The sequence below is a fragment of the Rhododendron vialii genome, chromosome 10a (assembly GCF_030253575.1).
Source record: "Rhododendron vialii isolate Sample 1 chromosome 10a, ASM3025357v1".
Taxonomy (NCBI): domain Eukaryota; kingdom Viridiplantae; phylum Streptophyta; class Magnoliopsida; order Ericales; family Ericaceae; genus Rhododendron; species Rhododendron vialii.
This window is the reverse complement of record NC_080566.1, coordinates 12,022,328-12,045,491: the sequence shown is the minus strand read 5'-3', so window position 1 is coordinate 12,045,491 and position 23,164 is coordinate 12,022,328. Positions and strand designations below refer to the sequence as shown.

The 23,164-nt window shown below is 38.6% G+C and overlaps 2 protein-coding genes across 2 annotated transcripts; both read left to right on the top strand.

The window, feature by feature from the left end:
• Nucleotides 1–108: 108 nt before the first annotated feature.
• On the top strand, nucleotides 109–14,852 carry LOC131304685 (GTP-binding protein At3g49725, chloroplastic). Its single transcript, XM_058332018.1, has 13 exons — nucleotides 109–615; nucleotides 1,683–1,747; nucleotides 1,849–1,911; nucleotides 2,196–2,285; nucleotides 2,378–2,490; nucleotides 9,218–9,286; nucleotides 11,446–11,590; nucleotides 11,688–11,743; nucleotides 12,936–12,986; nucleotides 13,119–13,173; nucleotides 13,251–13,307; nucleotides 13,701–13,820; nucleotides 13,930–14,852. The coding sequence occupies exons 1-13, from the start codon at nucleotides 219–221 to the stop codon at nucleotides 14,368–14,370; spliced, it is 1,722 nt and encodes a 573-aa protein (XP_058188001.1). The 5' UTR covers nucleotides 109–218; the 3' UTR covers nucleotides 14,371–14,852.
• A 1,362-nt stretch (nucleotides 14,853–16,214) lies between these two features.
• LOC131304171 (probable pectin methylesterase CGR2) lies at nucleotides 16,215–23,029 on the top strand. The gene is made up of 7 exons (XM_058331303.1): nucleotides 16,215–16,453; nucleotides 17,749–17,909; nucleotides 18,166–18,205; nucleotides 18,326–18,367; nucleotides 20,657–21,031; nucleotides 21,857–21,912; nucleotides 22,681–23,029. Exons 2-7 carry the CDS (start codon nucleotides 17,793–17,795, stop codon nucleotides 22,831–22,833), a joined length of 783 nt encoding a protein of 260 aa, XP_058187286.1. The 5' UTR covers nucleotides 16,215–16,453; nucleotides 17,749–17,792; the 3' UTR covers nucleotides 22,834–23,029.
• Nucleotides 23,030–23,164: the final 135 nt, after the last annotated feature.

Sequence of the window (23,164 nt, the reverse complement as noted above, 5' to 3'; positions counted from 1 at the left end):
AAAATAAGAATATTTTTGTTCATTTTTATAAGAACATTTTTGTCCGAACATTATTTACTAAAAAATAAGTTACGTGCAATAAATTCGGCTGTTGCAAACAGTTCTAGCACGGTTCGTTTCAACCCATTCTTCCTCAAATTCTGCGGGATCCAAATAAACCAAAATACTATACTACTCCTATCACAAACAGCCGAACTGATTTGCAACTGAGTTTGCAAATGTTCAGACTCATCTCACCTCACATACGAGCTCCTCTCCGGTCTCTCCCTCAAGCCCTAACCCCACCGTTCAAACTCCCCGTAAACCCACCGTACTCAGCCCCTCCAAACCCTTCCTTCTCGACGCTCCCTTCGCCGTTCTCGCACTCGCCGCCGCTGCTTCTGCAGAGACGCGAGGATGCGGCGGCGGCGGCCGACGAGTTCAACAGGAGGCTGCTGGTCGTCCAGCCGCGGCTGCGGCCGGAACCCGTGTTGCGGGCGAAGCTCGACGAGGCCCTGAGCCTCGCCAACTCGCTCGAGGAACAGCGAGACGGGTTTTTCGATACCGAGTTGTGGGAGAAGGAGTTGCCTCCGCACGTGGTTGTTCAAAATCCTGTTGCACGATCCCGTCGCGCAGGTTGGTTCTGTCTTTGAATTTTGGTTTACAATGAAGATATGTACACAACACTCTCACACGGGTGGGACCCACATGTGGGTCCAATCCGTGGGTTCCACAAGTAAGTGAGAGTGTTGTGGACCTTGTGTTTGGTGTTGTGGTTGAATGTTGTGTACATATCATTATTGTTTGGTTTAATTTTGGGCTCGGGTCTTTGGTCTCTGGTCTTGTATTTGGGGATTGACTTGGTTCAGGCTCTGTTTGTTTCAAGCAATTGTCAGAAAACAACCAAACATTATAGCAGTATTTACATATCAGTTATCACTCTGCTTGTAATTTTAGCATCAAAAATACAAATTATGCCCACGCATTGAATTTTTTTGGAAGCCCCTTCATGTATCAAAGTATTTTATGGCTTGGTAAAATTTATCATTAAACAATCAGAATTATAAGCATGTTTCAAAACATTCATCGCGTGTATAGGATTACGTATAATTTTCTTTATAATTTTAATGGGTATCAGAATTATAAGCAACCCCAAAAATTTGCATAATTTTGGGGGCCTAAAGAGGCCGAACCTTGCGCTTTAGCCCTGGACTGCACTGATTGGAGCTATTATATAATTGTTGTTTTGAGTAGTTAGTTTGCTCATCGTTTTTGACTTCTTTTAGTTGGACTTGATTAAATTCGAGTTGCAATTCAAAATTAAGGCTTCGGCTTTGATATGGATTGGTTGGATGCAATGTGCATCACCGTTTATGTTCTTTTACGTAGTAAAATAGTGGAGAATTTTCATTTTTGATCTGTAAAAGTATTTGAAAACTGGAATTTGCAAACAAGTGCCATAGGGCCATAAAATTGTGGAAAGAGAAGGAAAAGGAGGAAATAGAGAAGTAGAACTTTTGGACACTAGATGTAATTAAATGGATGCTAAACTGCTACTACACTGACTCCTTTTTGACGCTTTGGAATGGGGAATTATTTGTAATTGTTACATGACATACATTTGAGCAGTAATATTATTGTGTTGAATTTCCGTTTGACCGAAAAAAGTAATATTATTGTGTTTGGTTTCTATAATGCGGCAGACACATATTTTGGACCAGGGACATTGGACACAATTAAATGTCATCTCAATGCTGTGGAATCGGAGGCAAGGAGCCATATATCCCAAATAATGAGTCATTTACTTGCTAGATTATACCAGTTATTTCATGTTTTGGATATTTACTTGTGACCTCATACTATTAGTAGGGTGGAGTTGATGCCGTATTTGTGAATACTATACTGACTGGTATTCAACAACGGAATTTGGAGGCAAGTTTTTCTCTCCTCACATTTTGGGGTAGACAAAATTGCATCAAAATTGACTGCTTTGTTACCTTTTCTAAACCCTATTGTCTTGTATAATACGGGAATTGATTTTCACCCTCTCCTTTTTTATATTCACACTTCCTTTTTTGTCTTTTAGCAAAAAATTTACACACACTTTCAACACTAAAAAACAAAAAAGGGAGTGTAGATATCAAAAAAGGGGAGTGTGAAAATCACTCCTCATATAATAATTGTTTTGATGTGTTAAGATTCATGTGAACTTGCAGCGGGCATGGGGCAAACCTGTTTTGGATCGTGTTGGTCTCATAATAGAGATATTTAATGCACATGCCTTTACAAAGGAAGCAAAGCTACAGGTATTCTTTTGTTTTATTACCCTTCTTAAATTACTTCTCGTGTTGGTTTTGAGTCTTTGGCATCGTGTTCATTCCTTATTCAATGTTAACAGGCTGAGTTAGCATCTCTAATGTATAAGAGGACAAGGCTTGTCCGTGTACGTGGACCTGATGGGCGTTATACTTTTGGTGCCATTGGGGAAGCAGAAGTTGTAAGTGCCCGAGGGTAGGTTTGCTTCCTGAATCATTTTCAACAATAGCAACCAAAGTGCTAAACCACAAGGCATGGTAAAATAAAATAAGAGAACTGGGCAAGAAGTTCCATTGGTTTTACCAACATGTGACATGTCTTTCTGGCGAGAATCATTACTTATTTATTGCCGCACCTGAACGCCGATGTGACGGCCCTAGCGAATTTTTTGAAACACCAACTCGAAGCACTCTGAGGTAGGTATAACGCGTCGCCGAGCCCTAGCATAACTCATATTCATAATCTGGTTCATGTCATAACATTAAGCTATTTATTTAAAATCATGCAATTGGTAACCGTTTAGCATGCACATCTATCAAAATGTGAATGATGAAATCTGAAAAAATTGCTCACATGCATGAACAAACCTGTAAAGGGGACCGGTCTCCAAAAAAGAGCTACACGATAACTGACAAGGAGGTGGTTAAGATGTTTAGTTGGGACAAGGGAGAATGTAATCCCTCTCTTGACCATAGAGCCTTTTTGTCTATGGCCTCTATTTTGTATACGGTTGGCATTCCCTTTAACACCTTATTTCTAATAGTCATTAACTCATTAAAAAAAAATTACGGACCCGAAAAAGAGTAGTGGACATGTGTCCGGGGTGATGATATAAGAAGCAAGAACACTTATAAGTCCAACCATGTCACCTTTTTTTAAGTGTTCATGCTTCTAATATCATCACCCTTACTTTTTTATCACCCTTACGGCCTTACCTTTGATATGATAAATGAACTATAAGAATTTGACCGGTAAATCTATTTCCTTGTCGAAAAATTAAAACTACTACTCCCTTTACTCACATAACCAAACCCTAATCTAACCACTCGATAGAGATGCCCATCGACTTGATTTAGAAAATTAAGAAAAAGAAGGATAAATTTATGGTTGTGGGTCGGTTACCACAACCATTCATGGACAATGTAAAGCTAAAGTTGAAGCTGCTGCGATCCAAGATGAAGAACCTTCTAAGCCTTAGTCGTACGTGCACTCGGTGTCCTTGAGTATTGGTTCCGAGGAGGCATCACCAGTGGAGGAACGAGTCGCAGAAGTCACGTATTCAGTGTTGGGGATCAAATATAAGAGGTTTGAAAACGAGGTTTTCAAGTTCGGTGCAACGGGTTATGGTGTCCTTTAGAAAGATACAAGTATTCTCTTATTTTTGACCACCAACAAAGCAAGCGATTTTTTTTTTTTGTCTTCCAAACTGTGCCAGTTGGAGGAGGTAGTCGGCTGCTACTTGGTATACAAATCGTTGGTCTTACCAGAAATGGTGGTGAAAGATCTATCGTCTTGATTTGAAGAAATCAAGGGGTTAAAGGGTTCAATTGAGAACTGGTGGAAAATGATCGAAAAACAATTCATCACTATATTTGGGTATTATTCTAGTTTTTTTTAGTCAATAATTGTTTAAATATGTATTATGAGTCTCATTTTTTGGTACGTTAACAAAGGGTTGTGGGCTGCGGCCTGCTATACCTCCACAAGTAGGACTATGTGTCTTGCAATATACACGACGGGATACAACTTTCAAAAGGTGGAGTAAAGACGTGTCACGTTGCAAAGCCTCCAAAAAGTGGTATGATTTGCTTTTTTAGAGTTGCAAATACCTTTTCAAGTTATTTTGTGAAGTGCTTATGACTTTGTGAAGGAGGCGCCTTGTCAAAATAACTTGGAAATGTATTTGTAAATACGAAAAAAGCAAAGCATAGCAATGTGCCACATCTTTACTCCACCTTTTGAAAGTTGTATACCATCGCGTATATTGCAAGACACATAGTCCCGCTCATTGAGGTGCCGCACGCCGTGATCAACAGCCCTATGTTAACGTAACAAAAAATAGGACTAGTAATACATAATTAAACAATTATTGACCAAAAAAAGAAACTAGAATAATACCCAAATATAGTGATGAATTGCTTTTCGATAATTTTCCACCAGTTTGATCATTTTCCACCAGTTTTCAATTGAGCTTTTTAACTCCTTGATTTCTTTAGCCCAAGATGACAAATCTTTCTTCACCCTTTCTAGTAAAATCGACGATTTGTTAGCAGTCAACTACCTCCTCTCATTGGCACTGTTTGAGAGACGGAAAAAACTTGCTTGCTTCGTTGGTGGTCAAAAACAAGAGAATACTTATCTCTTTCTCAAGGATGCCATTAGTTGCACTGAACTTGAAAACTCTATGTTCAAACCTCTTAAATTTGGTCCCCAACATTCAATACGGGACTTCTACGACTTGTTCTTCCGTGGTGCCTCCTCGGAACCAATACTAGGAGATACCAAGTGCGCGTATGACCGAGATTTAAAAGGTTCTTGATCTTGGATCGCAGCTTCAACTTTAGCTTTAGTTTGTCCATGAATGACTGTGGTAACCAACCCACAGCTGTAAATCACTTGCTTATCCTTTTTTTTTCTTAATTTTTGTCATCGAGTCTACGAGATTCTCCATCGAGTGGTTAGATGAGGGTTTGGTTATGTGAGTAAAGGGAGTAGTTCTAATTTCTCGATAAGGAAGCAGATTTATGAAGTACTAGCAAGAAAAAAGGGCCATAGGAGATTATTTTCTTATAGTACATTTATCATATCAAAAAGTAGGGGTGGTGATATAGGAAGCACGAACACTTGAAAGAAGGTGACGTTTCGTGTCTGACATGTGTTGACACTCTCGGACATGTGTCCAATACTCTTTTTTTCGTGTCTGTAATATTTTTTTGATAAGTTAATGATTATATTAGAAATAAGGCATTAAGGAAATGGCGCCCGTATATAAAAAAGAGGCCATAGACAAAAAGGCTCTGGACACCAATATGAGAGTTGAAAAGCTCAAACCAATCTAAGAATTGGTCAAGAGAGGGATTACATTCTCCCTTGTGCCAACTATACAAACTAAAACCAAACCAAACTGAGCCTTATGTCCCAATCAATTGTGGTCGGCTACATGAATAATTTTTCTCCATTGAGCTCTGTCAAGAGCCACTTGTTCACTCAAAACTATAAGACTTATATCTTTGCGCACAACATCATCTAATGTCAATTTAGGTCTTCCACTCTCTGTAACATTACTACTCAAAGCTATTCTATCCGCTCTCTTAACTACTACATCTCCAAGTCTACAGTAGACATACCCAAACCATCTTTGCCTATTTTCTCTCAACTTCTCCTCTATAGGTGCTACACCTACCATCTCATGAACCGTTTTATTTCTAATCCTGTCTCGTCTAGTCTTACCACACATCCACCTCAACATTCTCATATCTGCTACACTCATCTTGCTCACTTGTTGTTTCTTAATAGGCCAACGTTTTGTCATGTAAAGCATTGCTGGTCTTATGGCAATTCTATAGAATTTTTTCTTCAATTTTGTGGGTACCCTCTTGTCACATAGTACACTAGAAACACTCCTCCGCTTGAGCTGCCCCACTTGGATCCTATGAGTTACATCATCGGCAATCTCTCAATCTTTATTAATAATTGAGCCTAAATACCTAAAATGGTCACTCTTTGGTATCTCCTGGTCTTGGATCACCAAACTTCCTTCATGCGCACTACGGGTACCACTAAACTTGCACACCATATATTTAGTTTTGCTCCTACTTATCCAAAGATTCTTTGACTCCAATGCTTCCCTCCAAATTTCTAATTTCATATTAACACCTCTTGCGGTTTCATCTACGAGGACAATATCATCTGCAAACATCATACACCATGGGATATTCTCCTGAAATTGTCTAGTCAACTCATCCATAACTAAGGCAAAGAGGTACGGGCTCAAGGCTGACCCTTGATATAATCCTATTGTGATTGGAAATTCACTCGTTTCCCCTACCGGTGATCTAATGGTAGTGACAGCATCTTTATACATATCTCTAATCACCTCGATATACCATTTTGTCACTCCCTTTCTCTCCAGAACCTACCATATGATGTCTCTAGACACCCTATCATAAGCCTTTTCTAAGTCTATGAAAACCATATGGAGATCCTTCTTCTTTGCTCTATGTTTTTCCACTAATCTCCTTAATAGATATATAGCTTCCATGGTAGATCTCCCATGCATGAACCCAAACTGTCACCATCCTTAAACAATGTTCAATAACTCTTTCCCACAACTTCATCGTATGACTCATCAACTTAATACCTCTATAATTGTTTCAGCTTTGAATATCCCCTTTATTCTTATAAATATAGGTACTAAGGTGCTCCTTTTCCATTCGTCGGGCATTTTCCTAGTCACAATAATCTTGTTGAACAACTTTGCCAACTATACAAACTATTCACCAAAAAACTTTTGATTCTAAACAAAGGCTTTTCGTTCCCTTCAAAACATCTTTCATTTCTCTCATGCCAAATAATCCACGTCAAACAAAGAGGACTAATTGCCCAGAACTGCTTCATTCTCTTCCCATCGTTTCTATAATTACCCCCTCTGTCCTATTTTGTTTATCCATTTTCGTTGTTCATGCCGTTCTTTAAACGCGTATATCTCCCAATCTATTTTGTTTTTTCTAATTTTGAAAACTTTGTACTATAGAACTAATCGAGAACTATCTATATTGCATATTTTTTTAAATTCATAGTGGAAGATATGAAAATTGGCACGAACATCAAAAAAGGACTAATAAAATGGGGCGGAGGGAGTAGAAAATAAAGATCTGAATTCGGACACGAGTCCGGCACTCTTTGGTTCTTTGTCGTCTGTCACTAAGAAATACTCCCTCCGTCCTAATATGTTGGTGGAGGATAAAAGCAGTTAGAAAGAGTCCATATTCTTTACAAAATAATTTCATTGGATGCATATTATGATTGGATGAGAGCCACTAATGTGCAAATTCCATATCTTCAACTTTTTTTTTTGACGACTCAGGTTTTCAGTCCAACTTAATTCCATATTTTAAACTTTTCCGGTGACATGGAATGTATATGCGTATTTGTATATAATGGTATATGGATATATGTATTTTTGCATATGCATCTTTTAATGACTCGGCAGAATTACCATGCATAGAAGGATTTGTGGTTTCCTTTTTTTCCACTACTTTTTTGTACACAAGTTGTTTGTCAACCATGTTGGCAACTATAGGCCTATTCTTTTGAGTACAGCTTAGAGTTAGCTTTTGAAATTAGTCGTGATTGAGTACCTAAGAGTAGTTTGGGATACTAACAAGATCCTGAAGGCTCGGGGTGCTGAAGGCGGAGGAGGAGAGAGCCAAGACAAATTCTATAGAGAGAGTGTGAGTGGCAATAGAGAGACCTAGAGCAATGAGCGTAATGTGTTGGATGAAGGCAAGGGTCCTTTATATAGGAGAAAGATGGCCTGAAGTCCAACCGGACCGAGATGTGGAGGATCCTCAATGGCTGGTCGTCTGAAGGTCCCAAGCCTCTGAGGCCAGAGGTTAGACGTTGGGGCTGATAGAGATGTGTCATATATAGGGCTGAAGTTTGCAGAGGTAGATAGTAGTCATGTGAAGTCTAGGCCATAGGCCTGAGGGTCAGTGATTCAGAGGTCAATGATTCAAAGGTTAGGTGGTAGCTATGATGCGAAGACAAAGGAATTGTCCTTCATTCAATAGGTCTCCCTCTCTCTAAGACTGGTCTGAAGTCCAAACTCAAACTCCTGAAGCCTGAAGGGAGCTTAGGCCTTCAGACGATCCCTTGAAGCTCAAGCCTCCATTCCACAGACCTCCTTCGATCTAGAGCGACTTGGGCGCTGCCTTCAACCCAAGTGTAAGCCTTTGACTTTAGAAGTGGGTTATTCTTTAGTCGTGCCCCAAGGGTCTCCTTCAACTGGGCTAACCTTCGCCTCCTAGTCATTTTATGGTATGTCCAAATGCATTTAACCTAGCCTTTTAAGTGGTTTTACTTAGTTTTGGACAACAGGGAGCGTTTGGCATTGCCAGAAGAATCATTCCTGGTTTTGATTCTGTTTCAAGTCTGGGTGGTGCATGACTATTTGGTGTAGTTGAGTCTTATCCCCTGTTTTCTCCGATCTATCGGTTCCGGACCATTTTGATGTGTTGATTTTCCTTTCTGAACCATTGATCATAGCAGACGCTTAGACAGAATACTCTTGCCTGAGATCTGGTATGCAACTAGCGATAGTTCTCACCCATGTACGATCCTGACCACCACATCTTCCTGTGGCTTCATGTGAACGACTAATCACATTGGAAACTTATTCTACGATTGAAAGTTTCTTTTTCGGCTTAGCTACGTTTAGATATCCCTTTGATTTTTTTGTTTATTGATACTACCTCTGTCCCAAAAAGAAATGAGAACTTAAAAATAACGCATTTTTGTTGAAAAAAATTTGATTTTTTTGCCGCTAGTTACTAAATATCAATGTGTTTTTTAATCCATAAGTTTGGTTTTTTCTTGACAAAACTGTGTTTTTCTATAAGTTTTCGCTGGCGGACCAGACAATCTTTTTGGATGAAGGGTGTATAAGGAATGTTGGCTACTAGCCTACTAGGATTCATGTACCGTTTCTCATGGAGTGATGAAGTAAGATTGTCTCTTTTAGGATTATGTGCATATAAATCTGGCTTCCACTTACCTCCTCTCTTTTTTTAACTGAACAATATGGGGTGGTTGTGTAAGTATTTGGGTAGGTGCTAAACATATATGAATGTGCTTTTGCTTAAAGTCAATTTACTATTCTTTTCACTGGAAGAATAATGATGTATATAGCCACCACTTACAGGAGAGGAAGTGCAGGACGCGGTTTCATTGGTGGTGCTGGTGAAACTGAACTTCAGCTACAAAGACGAAGGTTTGCTCCTTGACATTTGCTCAAAAGATTGTCCTACTCTCCGGATGCTTCTGTTATTCTTACACATATCTTTACATATATGTATATTCTCGTTTCAATGCTCATAGCACGTCACCAGAAAGCAACTTTCTGCTACTAATAATGGTAAACAGCTCTATATCCTAGTTGATTTTCATGTCATTGCTATTCTTTTGAATGGTTGACGATCCCCCTGGTTACAATTACAGTGAATTACTTCTGGTGTGGGTTACATGCACTTGGTAGTTTTGCGAGGTGTAGTATATATTTTATTTTCAAACTCATGTAACTCCTTTTTATGACACAGAGACATGTCAAAATATTCACAATTGTTGCAATGATAACCAAAGTGTAAAATGGTGCAAGCATTTGACATTTCATGCACATTATTGGCATTTTATGCATCGTAATACGAAACTTGGGTTTCCAAGTATGATGGTAGGTGAGTTTCTTCTTACAAATGGTGGAACCATATCTCATAAAGTTAAGTTTCTGAGTGTCCGACATGGGTACCTGATACAACTAGAAAGAGTTTTCTTATTACAAAGGGTGGAACCATTTTTCATAAACTTAAGTGTTTTAGTGTCCGACATGGGTACCTGACACAACTAGAAAGAGTCCATGCAGTATACCCTGTATGCGTGTGTATTACATAAGAAAGGCTACTGTTTCATGCTACGTTCGTCCCATAAGGTTAGTCCTTTTGGGAGTTTTAACTCTCTAAGGGGACATGCAATTGCTAATTCAAATGAGATCAATTCACAATATTGCTTTTTTCTTTTTAATATTTCTTCTAAGTATTTAGAAAATTGATAATTTTGCACTATACAACTCGCATATTGTGACGTTCCAAATCGAAAGAAGGACTAACAATGTGGTTTGTAGATCTGGCGTTCGAGAATTTGTATGCCTTTTGATCCTTGTCAGTCTGAAGTTAAAGTTATCAACCTTTCATTGGCTCAAAACGTTGTCTGAAATAATCATCATCTAAGTTCCTGTTAAGATCTATTATGAAAAAAGGACATGAAAGATATTAACCAACTTTTGGACCTATGAATAGAAGTGCAGGGAGAGGTAAAGAGTAAGAGTCCAGAGACACTGAACCTCTCCATTGCTTTTGCTAAGTGGCTGGATTGGAATCTGTAGACTTGGATTGTTGTTTCTGCATACGTTGTTGAGGCCACTCGGCCCACTCCTTTAATGAGGATAGATCAGGGTTACCACAATTCGCTACAAGGTTTACAAACTGCGATCCGGATCAAACGATCTGAATGGGGGATTGATAACGAGCTGGTATGGGGATTCTGGCAATCCGACAATAAAAATGGCATATATATCATTTGATGAGTAGTGTCATGACTCATATATAGATGCTACTTGTACTAGAACTGCCCGAAAAAATGGTCCCCATTTGGATCGAACTAATTTCCTTAGAACAAAATGATCTGAAGAGGCCTACCCCTCCGTACCGCGTTCTGAAAGGTATGGCGATCACTTTCCTGTTCCCGTCCGCGTACTGCGGCGATCCATGATTCAGGTAACCCTCGGATAGATTGGTGTTTTCATGCATATGTAGAAAATGGAATAACTACAGACATTATGTGTATTCATTGTTTTCAGTTGGAGGCAGTTTAACTTGTTTAAATCTTATCCCAATCAGCCTTGTTAGTTGGTATGTGTTATTCCAAGCTAAAAGGTCATGATTTTTCCACCCCTTTTTTCTTTTGTGAGTTACCCAAGTTGGCTTTCCCCATTAAAGAGTGACTTCAAATATGCAAACGGACATTGTTAGAAGCATTTAAAATCATTGATTGGTGTTACTAGTTTGAGGATATTGCTTATATGAAGTTATATCCGTAGTCATGGACCATTGTACTCTTGAGCTACTTATATACTGTTTCGGTTTACTTAAAAGTTAAATCTTTATTTTCGGTGTGGCTGGTATGCTTTTCTGACTGGATGGATGAATTTTAAGAGGAGATTTTTCCATTTTCTTTGTCTGTAGTTAGTATAATTCAACTTCTGTGCATGTTACACATACGTATCACACTGCTGTTTCATACTTGCTTAGTAAGTCGGTGCATCATTATGTTCAGATTCACTGTTTTGGTTATGAGTTACCATTGACATTGTAACTTTAGAATTGTAGACCGGCGAAAACAGTTATTAGAGGAGATAAAAGAGGTTCGCCGCACCCGAGCTTTGCAACGTGCTTCTCGAAAGAGGCATGGAGGTGAAAATGGTCAATGCATGGCTACAGTTGCTGTTGTTGGCTACACCAATGCTGTAGGTGGTAAAAAATAAAATACTTCATTGTTATTTTTATCTATCAAATGGCCTTATATATGTTTGGTTGCCCACCTGTCTTCCCATTGTTTTTCAGGGGAAATCAACATTAGTTAGTGCTCTCTCTGACAGTGATTTGTACAGTGATGATCGGTAAGTAACATCCTTTTTACTAGTAGTTTGATTTTGATTCGATATCTTGAAGATATATGTATGTGTAGATATATTGGTAAATGGATCATTTTATAACCAACCAACTAGCAAAAACACAGGGCAGAACCCCCCCAATACAGGAAACTGTACAACAAGAAACCTACTACACACTAAAGATAACCAAACAAAACAAGGGTACTATGGAAGAGTAACCCCAAAAATTCGAAAAGAGATTCCACATGCTGCTAAGCCTCTGATTCTCCACTGAGTTTGGAATATTCTTCCACGAACAGGCCCATAATCTGATGGTTTCTTCAAGACTGGCGAAGACTTCAGCTGGACTTTTAGCTCTGCCCCCAAAAACTCTTGCATTCCTTTCCAACCAAATGTGGTAGACCCTAGCAGCCAAGGCCAACTTAAGCAGCAAAGATTTGAAGCATTTCCCCTTACAATTCCCCAAGGTCCACAAGATCTCTAAGTCCAAATTTGCAGCACTCCTTTGGACATAGAATCTGATCAAGACTTTCTCCCAAATGAGTTTAGAGAGACCTCAATCAAAGAACAAGTGTTGAATGCTTTCATCAGAGCAAGCACACAACATACAGTGAGGATCCACTGTCATCCCCCACTTTCTCAATCTGTCCTTTGTGTATAATCTCTTTTGACATGCTAACCACAGTATGAATGCCAATTTTGGGACATTATTAGGAAACCAGACAAGGCGTGCCCATTGCACCTTCTTCCCTTTATATCTTACAGCCTCCCAAGTATGTTGAGTAGAATACTGTCCAGTAGGAGAGATAGTCCAGACAATCACATCCTTTATGTCAATCTGAGGCAATACGGTAGAGGGAATAGCATTCTGAATATGCTGAATCAGAGTATTACGAGGTCTAGGCCAATGCCAATTGCCATTTAGAATAACAGAGCTTACCTTAGCTAAGATAGCACTGCCAAGGACAGCCATTGTTCTTCCATCTAACAATTTATACAGTGGACCCCAAGGATTCCAGTTGTCAAGCCACAAAGGGGTACCCTGCCCATCACCAATGGTATGTTTTACAAAGGCCTGGATACCTTGAAGATTTTGTCCTCCATCTGTTGATTTACATGCTTTTTCATTGTTTCAAATCCAACATCTCCACTTCTTTCTGGCTAACCATTACCTTGAGATTGAATTTCTATTTTGCAGATTGTTTGCAACAGTTGATCCAAAATTAAGAAGTGTTGTTCTCCCATCTGGGTAAATATTATCAGTATCGAGGTTAAGCTTTCTGTGTTTAAAGCATGAAGAAATGATTACCTTTTCAATTACTTAGTGTGTTGAAAGTGAGTAAAACATTCCCAATTTCTAATTTAAGTGCTTAATGTTCAGGAGAAAAGTGCTTGTTAGCGATACAGTGGGCTTTATATCAGATTTGCCTGTACAGGTAACTATAAAGTTTTTGCTACTCTGTTCATTCAGTAGTTGATTTTCTAATTGATCAGTGTTGATTTGTTTATCTAGTTGGTGGAAGCATTTCATGCAACCTTGGAAGAAGTGGTGGAAGCTGATCTCCTTGTGGTATGAATTGGTTGTCTAAAACTTTTACATGTATATTTTGGGAACGCCATCCATTTTCTTGGTTGAGCTATTATCTTGGAACTTGAATTATACGTTTCCAATTCTACTGATTGGATTGCCTATATTTCAAAAGGAATTATCTTTGATTCCCCTTCCTCTCTGACAAACCTGCGTGGTAAAAAGGTTGAGAAAACGAAAGCCAAAAGAGATTTAATTCTTCTATGGCTGACTTTTTAACTATTGAAGATGAGAGAGATAGTTCATGTGATATTCTGCTGTCTTCCATTCACGTGAAATCTTGTCATGCTGTTGCTGTCATCTGTTGAATATGCATGAGTTAGCAACAAAACAGATTTCATTGCAAGTTATGATAGTTTTACTCACCATTTGCAGCATGTGCTGGACTCCAGTGCACCAAATATTGATGAGCATCGGGAAACTGTACTGCAAGTTCTTAAGCAGATAGGAGTGTCTGAGGAGAAGCTTCAGAATATGATTGAAGTTTGGAATAAGGTACTATTCCTGTCTATCCATTGCTCCCTCTCTCTCTTGGCGGGTAAAACAATCCAGAGCAAAAGAACTATATTGCTGCATCTTCTAAAATAGGTGATGCATTAACCAGATTGATCTCCAAGAAGAGATGGATGCTGATGAATGTCTAGATGATGGTGAAGATGATGACAATAATGACGACAATAATGACGACATACTATCGTTAGGAGATTGCAAGGAAATCACGGGTGACCAACAAAGCGACTGCTCTGATGGGTGGCTCCTATCAGGGGATGAGCACGAGAGTTTAAATGAGATGGGATGGGAAACCTCAAATGACCCACAAAATATGTTGTCTGAAGACTTGAGGAAGCCTGAAAAAGATTCGCATTCTCAAACTCAATATGTTCCGCATGTCAAAACATCTGCTGTGATGGGAGTTGGCTTGAATGAGTTGCTGGAAATCATCGATAAGAAGCTCAAGTCTCAGAATGTGGTGGAGAGGAATGCAATTGATCGTAAATGGAGGCCCCCTCGTACAGAAGACTCTGGCATAGCAGTTGAACGGTAGCATGCATTGTGCCACACGATTGGTTAGTTTTACATCCCCTGCATTCATTGCCTTCTCCAATATGTTAGATTGAAGGCATAATACAAGGATAATCAGCACTGCGAACTGGCTCTCTGCCTCGCTCCCAACTCTGTTTCGTGGGTGCCCTGCTCTGGATTTTTAACAAGAGTTTGAAGGGTGCATAAAGTTGTTTTTGAAGCGGCCGTTTTGAATTTCTATTCAGAGTTCTGTATGCAGAATCATGTGAAATCGATTCTCTTCCCCTCTTTTAAGAGTCCAATCAAGTTGGTTTCTGGTGTTCAGTTCCTATTTAAATAAGAGTGTGTATTATACAACTTTTTTGGCCTATGTACATGAGCGTAGAAAGCTCCGAATGCTACACAAATTTGTCATCTCAATGTTGGTTGTATTCCTTGAAAGGAGCAAACTTTGTGGATAGAGCAATTTCAAAATGGAAAAACAAGGGAATTTAGATTCCGGAATCTGATGACTGTTCAATTTTAGAGGGGTGTTGGATTGTTTTTCCCCAATTTTTCATGGTCCCATGTCCCAGCGCACCCCAGCCTATCAATGTGCCAACTTGTGTTTGAAAAATTGGATGGTTAGCACATTGTGTGTGGTGGAAAGATGGTTTGAGATGGGGTACACGAAAGATGGGACATGGGATCTCATCCCATTGGACAATTAAGCTCCACAATCGTACTAACTTGGACAATTCTGCTACAATTACAAACACTTACACAAACCTCTTCATATTCACATTGGAGTTCACATACCATACCTCCAATGTGTGTGAGATCCACCAAAAGATGAGTATGTGTGCAAAGTGTTTGTATAAGTATGTGTGGTTATATAATTATTGCTGAGTGAAACTGTTGACTTTTGGAAAGAAGTAGGAAATCTAGTGCCACCTAAAAAACTGGTGCTGGTTTTTCTCTTTAGGTCCACCATAAAACTGAAGAAACCTTCAATGCGTTTGGAAAAACAAATGGTAAAGGGCGGTGCTAATACCAAAACTGTGTTTGGAAAAATAAACGGTAAAAGGTCATGCTAATACCAAAACTGTGTTTAAAAAACAAATGGTAAAAGGCGGTGCTAATGCCAAAATTGTTTTTGTTAATGTTAAAATTGTTGTGCATAAAAACTTTGTGCAAAGTACAAGAGACGCTTATGCATAGCAGTTTTGGCGTTATCATTTCCTATGATAAATTGTATTAACACAAGAACTACTCAGAAGTTTGTCATTTCCCATGGTAAATTGTGTTAACACAAGATCTGTGCAAAAAGTTTGTCGAAATAATGCGAAATCACTTTTTCTACAGACTTGGATCTCGCTATCTAAATGTGGATCCATCTTGTGGCTAAAAGAGAGATTCAATCTGTTCATCTTGTTCGGCTCATTGAGGTTGATGAGTATTTCAAAAAAATTACATTGACAGGACATCGGGAGAGGTATGATCAAAACAACTCTATCTTGAAAAAAATTTAACGATCGGTATGAATTTGAGACAAGATTTTCATGACAACTTGTGACTCCACCATACTGCTACCGATGTCCAATCAATGCAATTTTAAAGCACATGCGACAAACTAGATGAATGGAACAAAATGAACAGATTGGATAAATATTTTGCACCGAGATGAACCCCGGATTAAAAGCACAGCGTCCTAGTCCCATCTTGCTAATTGTCAGTGGCAACTTGCCTAATCACGTGCATTAATTATTAATTAATTACCAATTATTAAGGCACAGGGGTTATATAATAGATTTAATAGCTATGATTTTCACGCAAACCACTGGGCATAAACTGTGATATAAAAAGCATATAAATATCGACATTCCTGTAAATACTACTATAGGAATAGGAATTTTTTGCCGACACCACCTTCATCCAGTGTCATATATATACATATTCATTCTCTCTCTCTCTCTCTCTCTCCAGCTGTGAAGGCAGAGAAACACCCACCATCCGTAGTACGTACAACAAAACATGCATTTGTACATCCACATTACAAAGCAGATCTAAGATTTGATTCAAAGACCAGACAATAGAGTCCCATATCTTGGTTTCTTGATCTGAAGGTTATTTTCACCCCCACCCATTATCACCATCCCAATTTCTTCGTTGGTTATTTGGATTGTGAATTACGTCTGTTTGTGTTTCTGCTTTTTCTCAGAATTATCGACATTTAGTTTGTTGGTTGTATTTATTTGTTTGCTTTTAATTTCCGATTACAGACTGGTTTCTTTGTTCTATTCTTACGTTGTTTGCGAAATGCCAACTATCGGTTGAAGACTGTTCCGATCTGGGTTCGATACATGATTCACTATTGTGTATATTCCACATTTTCTTGGGTTTTCTTTCTTCTTTTCTTTGTAGTCTGATTTCATTAAATTTATGTGCTTGAAATTGTAGATGTATCTGCATTTTTCCTGATGGAATTAACCAATTCAAATTTGAGTAATTGTGTATTTGAATCTTACAATGTTTGGGATCGGGGATCTGGGATCTGGGATCACACACACAACACAACACAGACACCAAGTGTACATGGTTTGGCCAAAATGCCCACTCCACATGGTTTGGCCAAAATGCCCACTCCACGGTCACGGAGAAAATAAGGGTGCGTTTCCGATATACTAAATTGGTGAATGGCAATAGTCAAGTTGTTTAAGCTAAATGGTATTTTAGTTGATTTATGTGAGGAGAATGACCTGCCAAGAAATCTGTGAAAACATGGGCTTTAGTCCATTTAATTTAACGGAAACGCACCCTAACAACATTCCACTACTAATAGGAATAATGGAGATTGCAACGATCGGAATTTCTATCTCTCACTCTCTGCTCTGTCTTGCTCTCTGTGTCTACCACAGTCTCCATAAACAACTACACATGTATATATAAGAGGAAACAAAGGGAAACATACAAGAAACAATAAATTCTCGATAGCGGCTCCAGCGGACAGCAACGGTGCCCCATTTTTTCTGTCGGTAGCTGAGTGGTACTCAGATTTGTCAGCATTTATCTCTTTAGCAACGACAATAAGAAAAAGATCTTATTAGCAAGAAGTAGTGCTTCCCCGTTTCCACCAGCTGTTCACACGCCTCAAATCGCTTGTACATCCTTATGAAAGTGCTTACCATGGATAATGTGCTATATTTCTAATCCTTCTTAACCAATGCCCTTAGGACGCTCCTTAATAATACCCTGAATCATTTATGCATGCATCAATTCGGGATGCTAACATTCAATTCATTGATATTTATGTGATTATGGGTTTTAATCTAAAAAACCATTTGCCAGCGTCTTCCATATTTGCCTTTTTCTTCCTCAGGCTGCTTAAAACGTACAGTATTTTTTTATTTTGTACTATCAGGGTTAAAAAATCTTGTAGATACACTGTTCTTTGAAGAAATAGTTATGTCAAGGAGGCCAGCAAATCCCACAAGGCGATTAGCAGGAAGTGGTCCATTTGGGGGAATCTTCCATCCCAAATCACGCATTCCACCTTTCTTATCTGTTGTCCTCATTATATTGGTACGCCTCATATTCACATATCATCTTTCTTGTTGCTGCTTTTTTTTATTTTATTTTATTATATCAGTTCACGTTTATAAAGATGCTTTGTTTCGTCAAGAAATCTAGTTCCATAAAACCAACAATTTATGCCCTTTGCTATGTACATATGTATATTATAGCCTTCCCAGCCTCTATAAACCAGAAAACGTGAGGCAACTGGCAAGGTCTGCATCACAAATTTTAACTGTTTTCTTCTTCTTTCTGAAAATTGCAGGGTTTTGTTCTTTTGATAGGCCATTTTCGCAGTGGCTCAGGTATGTTGGAGGAGTGCTTATACTTGCCTTCATTTGCTGACTAATGGCTTTCTAATTTTGAGAAGTTTTAGCGTTTCTTCTTGCCCCACATCAACTGATCCATTACTTCTCACAATGTAGGTATATTTGGGGGTCAGAAAGAATCAACAAATAAGGGTGAAGGTAAACCTCCTCCATTTTATCAAGTAGTTTTTGACTTGGTATTATAAATTTCTCTGCATTCAGTTTATAGTACATTTGCAATAGGCCATGATGGTTGAACATTATGTAACACCGGAGGGTGACCATGGCTTACTACATGTTTACTTTATTCAAAAGCTCATATTTCAGAGTTCAGAATGTGTCACTGGATCATTGTTGTGCCCATTTACTTTCCCAAGTATGGTTGTCAAAGCCGTGCTTTCATTCTCCTTTACTTTGAAATTACCAAGTAGCAATTAAGGTGGTGTAGCGGGCAGGAGGTCATGACTTTGAGTAAGTAGGGTTGCCATGTATGTTCACCCCTTCTACCCTTTTTCACTAGACAAGATACAATTTTTTTTGGCTTCTTGTTGGAGAATTGTTTTTTCCAACCTATTTACACTCCTTTCGCATTCACATGCTCATTGTGATGCTCATCTTGAATAGACTATTATTGTGCTATTGCTTCAACACCTTATGAAGAGAAGAACTGCCACCCAGGAAGGGGCCACAACTTTCCTCAGTTAATTAATTAGAATTTAAAAATTAAGTTTTACTATGATTATTACCAGATGTGTTTTGTAAGTTTGTTCCATGTGTAATCACTGGAAGTAGTGCACTCACTTGAGAACAAACCATTTAGGTGAACTCGTTGTATGATAAAATGGTTAGACAAGAGCAATGGAAGAGTGATGAAAAGTAAAACAAAATAGAAGAGGAAGAGCGTTGCCTAACCCCTTTCATTTCAGTCCTTTATATATTATTGCACTGACAAAAAATACAAGCCTTATTGAACTTCTATCAGTAGTAGTCTTTTGATCCTATAACAGTTCTTTGTGTAGAATTTAAAATTTCCTTCAATTATCCATGAAAAGAATTATCATGTTGTTATTCTCCGCCTGGGGGTCAATGTTTGAAGAGAGTGTGAAAATGCTACAAAGATTGTTGTGAGTGGTACTTAAATATGTCATGCTAGATCCCATTCTGTACCGTCATTGGACAGTTACATTAATGAGTCATCCCTAGAAGTTAGGTGGATAGGAGTTCTTCAACCAAATGTCATCATGGTTTTTATCAGTGATTGAAAAGCGCGAGGCGAAGGTGAGGCGCCAAAGCCCGTAAAAGACGAGGCGACAAGGCGCGAGGCGGGGCGAGCGCCTCACTGAAGCAAGGCGAGCGTTTAAAGAAAAGAAAGATATACTACATAAATGACCAATATTCACTCCTACCATCAAAACTAGAATTAACATCACCATAGTGCATAATAACCAACAATCCAACATATGAAATACTAGTAAAAAAATGTAAAATACACTCATAAATGTTAACAATCCACATATTCAAAACGAGACATCATCCTCATCACTCATCTGGACTTCCCCAAAAGATGAGCACCTCCATCAAGAACAGTAATATATATGTATATATACTGTGTGTGTGTGTGTGTCGGCATCAGAGGGAAAGAAGAGTAGGAATATATATATATATATATATATATATATATATATATATATATATATATATATATATATTTATATATATCGTTTGTGTGTGTGGGTGTGGTGCTTCTTCTTTGGGGTTGTATGCATTGGTTGGCTTCTTGCCATCTAAGGGTGGTTATTTTCCCTTCTGGTTCCGGGTGCTTCATGCTTTGGATCCTTTTAATCTTTGTAATTTGTTTTCAAAGATTAATAAAATTCTTTTGCTGTTCAAAAAAAAAAAGAGAGGGTTCGACCTTACCTGCTGTTGCGAAGGTTGAAGACGATCGCAGAGGAGAGAGAGGGATTCTGATTCTCTGATGTCGATTGTTGTTTGTTTCTCTGAAGTTGATTGAAGTAAGACGTCGTTATTTTTATTTTGCCCTAACCAACATGGGGCGAGATTTTAAGGCGCCTCACGCCTAGTCGGTCGCCTCATGTAACCTCATCTCGTCTCACACCTCTGAGGCGAGACAAGGTCGCCTCACGCCTAGGCAATCGCCTAGTCGCGCTTTTTCAATCACTGGTTTTTTTTTGACAATGCTATACATTTCAATGTTGAGCCTTATCTATGATGCGATCAACATTCACTTGTTAGGAGAAACATTAGTGCGCCATGGTTAATGGGTGACATTAAATTTGTAGCTCCAAAACCCTTAATGAAATCATGTACAAACTAAGGTTTAAATCGCTGTAAATAAAGCACCCATAAGCGTTTTATACTGCTTATAGTTTCTGTTAGATAAGTTGGCACAGTTTAGCCTGACTAATGGCTCTAGCAATTCATATGCAGGTGACTTTTCTTGCACATCTGAAGTTCAGAAAGCAATACCTGCTTTAAGAAAAGCATATGGTGACAACATGCGCAAAGTTTTGCATGTGGGCCCTGACACTTGTTCGGTGGTTTCTAAATTATTAGAAGAGGATGGAACCGAAGCATGGGGTGTAGAACCATATGACATAGAGGACGCTGATGGGCGATGCAAAGCTCTTGTACGCAAAGGCATTGTACGTGAGGCTGATATCAAATTTCCCCTTCCGTATAGAGCGAAATCATTTTCTCTTGTCATTGTGTCTGATGCATTGGAGTATCTCTCACCAAGGTACCTGAACAAGACTCTTCCAAATTTGGCTAGAGTGTCTGCTGATGGACTTGTTATTTTTACAGGTAATTTTCTTGCAACAAGTTGAATTTATGTATCTGGTTGGTCACGGTCTTCTCTTTGAAAGATGTACTGCCTCCTTCCCATTTCATTTGTTCATTTTTGACGGCCATGTCCTTCAATCAGGTCAACAATAATGTACTTTCCTGACTAATTTTTCAAAATGATTCCACCAATCAAAAGATCTCATTTAGTTTTTGAAGACAAAGTTTCTAAAATCATGTACAAGTAGCAATAAAATAGAAGATATAGACCTTTTTTTTGAGATGCGGAATAGTAGAAGTAAAACAATGGAGGGAGTAAGAGATGAGGTACTTTGAGTGCTTGCACTCCATCTAGTCCTTTGGCCAGTTAATCATCTTATGAGTTGGAACCAAACAAATACACACCAGCTTGTTTGGCAACTTGAGCCGAGGAAAATTAAGTTGCTGATAAATATGTTCTGCTGTGGGTTTTGGAATTTCAATAAAAACATTTAGTTAAAGAACTTCAGTAATCTCTCACTATAATTGCAAAGACGGAACTCTGAGGTCCGAATTGCTGCTCATGCATATATGTGTTATAATGTTCATCTTTATACATAAAATTTGATTGGAAACAAAAGAGATTGAACTGTATAAAGTGCCAAGGGGTCATGACCCCAACACAACCAGGAAAATTGAATGCATGGAGGTGTAGATTGTCTTCTGGGTATCATTTGTCTAGGAGTATCTCAATAATGGCTTTAGCACGCAATCTTTGTCTTTGTTTTTCTCGTGCTACAGTTTGATTGTTAAATGTTGTGATCCGTGTCAGTTTGAGTAATCTCTGTTTTCCTTCTTCATCTATAGGTTATCCTGGTAAACAGAGAGCTAAAGTTGCAGAGTTATCCAAATTTGGGCGTCCGGTAAGTTGATATCTACTGAATGTGATGATTTCATTCTGCTCTTTCCTAATCCTTCACCTTTCACAAACATGATCTGGATCTGATTTAGGCCATGACTTGATAGAATAGTACATCCACAGTTTTCTTTTTATTGGGTTTCACTTCTACAATCATCTTCTTGCATAGTTCTTAATGCAAACAAAAAGGATCTTGTTAATATATGTATGCTCAGTTGAATTTTCTGAAATCTGTCTTGCAAATTAGCATTGTTTAGATCTGCATAAATGGTGGTGTGATGTGCACAACCGGAAAAGACCGAGTTATAGCTGCTTGGCAGAGATTCAAGAAGTTGCCAATCTAGCTTGATTTGTCCGTCCTTGCTTGTTTGCTATTTTTGTCACCGTAGCTCTTTTGAGAATAGAAGAAAATTAATGCCCTTTTAGTTTCCAAAACTGGTGGAACAAAAGAAGTTAAACTTCTTTTACTAGGACCAGGAATAGGAAATACCTTGTCAAATCTCAATGTTTAGTTGAGACACTGAAGAAAATAAATGTTGCAAGTCTCATAAAAAGCAATCCTGGTGTGACAATAGGTATTGTGAACTCAAATGAATGTCGAGCTATTTCAGATCATGCATTGTCCACACAAATAACAGACAAGAAGTTTTATAAAAGCACAAGGAAAAAGGTCCGTGATAGTTTGCGTCTTACTTCTGTGCTTCAGTATCTGTATTCTTAGCTCAGTATCTGTGTGGTAAGATGACCGCTTATGGTATCCCAATTTTTGAAGGCCAAAATGCGGAGTGCGTCTTGGTGGATGCGCTTCTTTGTCCAGACCAGCCTAGAGGTGAATGAAGCTGCCGCTAACAAATTTGAGCAAGCCGCAACCACGATGTCGTACAAGCCTAGCTGCCAAGTTTTCCACCTCAATTCGTATCGTTGATATCCTAGATAGTTCGATTATCTCTTCATGATTTTGAAAAATCAAAGTCAGCTAGTGTTTTCAGTTTTTGATATGTTTCCTACATGGGAGTAATTCATTTTGGCAAAGGGATGTAGATCATATTCTTACCATTTACACGTGCTTTTTGGAGAAGCTCTTTATCATAATGTTCATTGTTATGATGACTGCTATTAAATTTCAGCGTCTTGTTCCAACTGGAATTTTTTATTATTCTTTATTCTCTTCTTTGATAAAAAATTTCATTAGTTTAGTATGATCGACGACTGCCGATGTTGCCTTTCAACCAGGAAAGGTTGACATTGGAGAAAAG

What these genes read in the sequence shown, in the direction of transcription:
- LOC131304685 (XM_058332018.1), top strand. Translation starts at nt 219, where the DNA reads ATGTTCAGACTCATCTCACCTCACATACGAGCTCCTCTCCGGTCTCTC. An exon ending in TATCAGATTTGCCTGTACAG is followed by an intron (nt 13,174 to 13,250) that starts GTAACTATAAAG and finishes TTGTTTATCTAG; the next exon opens with TTGGTGGAAGCATTTCATGC. An exon ending in TGGAAGCTGATCTCCTTGTG is followed by an intron (nt 13,308 to 13,700) that starts GTATGAATTGGT and finishes CACCATTTGCAG; the next exon opens with CATGTGCTGGACTCCAGTGC.
- LOC131304171 (XM_058331303.1), top strand. Translation starts at nt 17,793, where the DNA reads ATGTCAAGGAGGCCAGCAAATCCCACAAGGCGATTAGCAGGAAGTGGT. An exon ending in CTGTTGTCCTCATTATATTG is followed by an intron (nt 17,910 to 18,165) that starts GTACGCCTCATA and finishes TGAAAATTGCAG; the next exon opens with GGTTTTGTTCTTTTGATAGG. An exon ending in CCATTTTCGCAGTGGCTCAG is followed by an intron (nt 18,206 to 18,325) that starts GTATGTTGGAGG and finishes CTCACAATGTAG; the next exon opens with GTATATTTGGGGGTCAGAAA.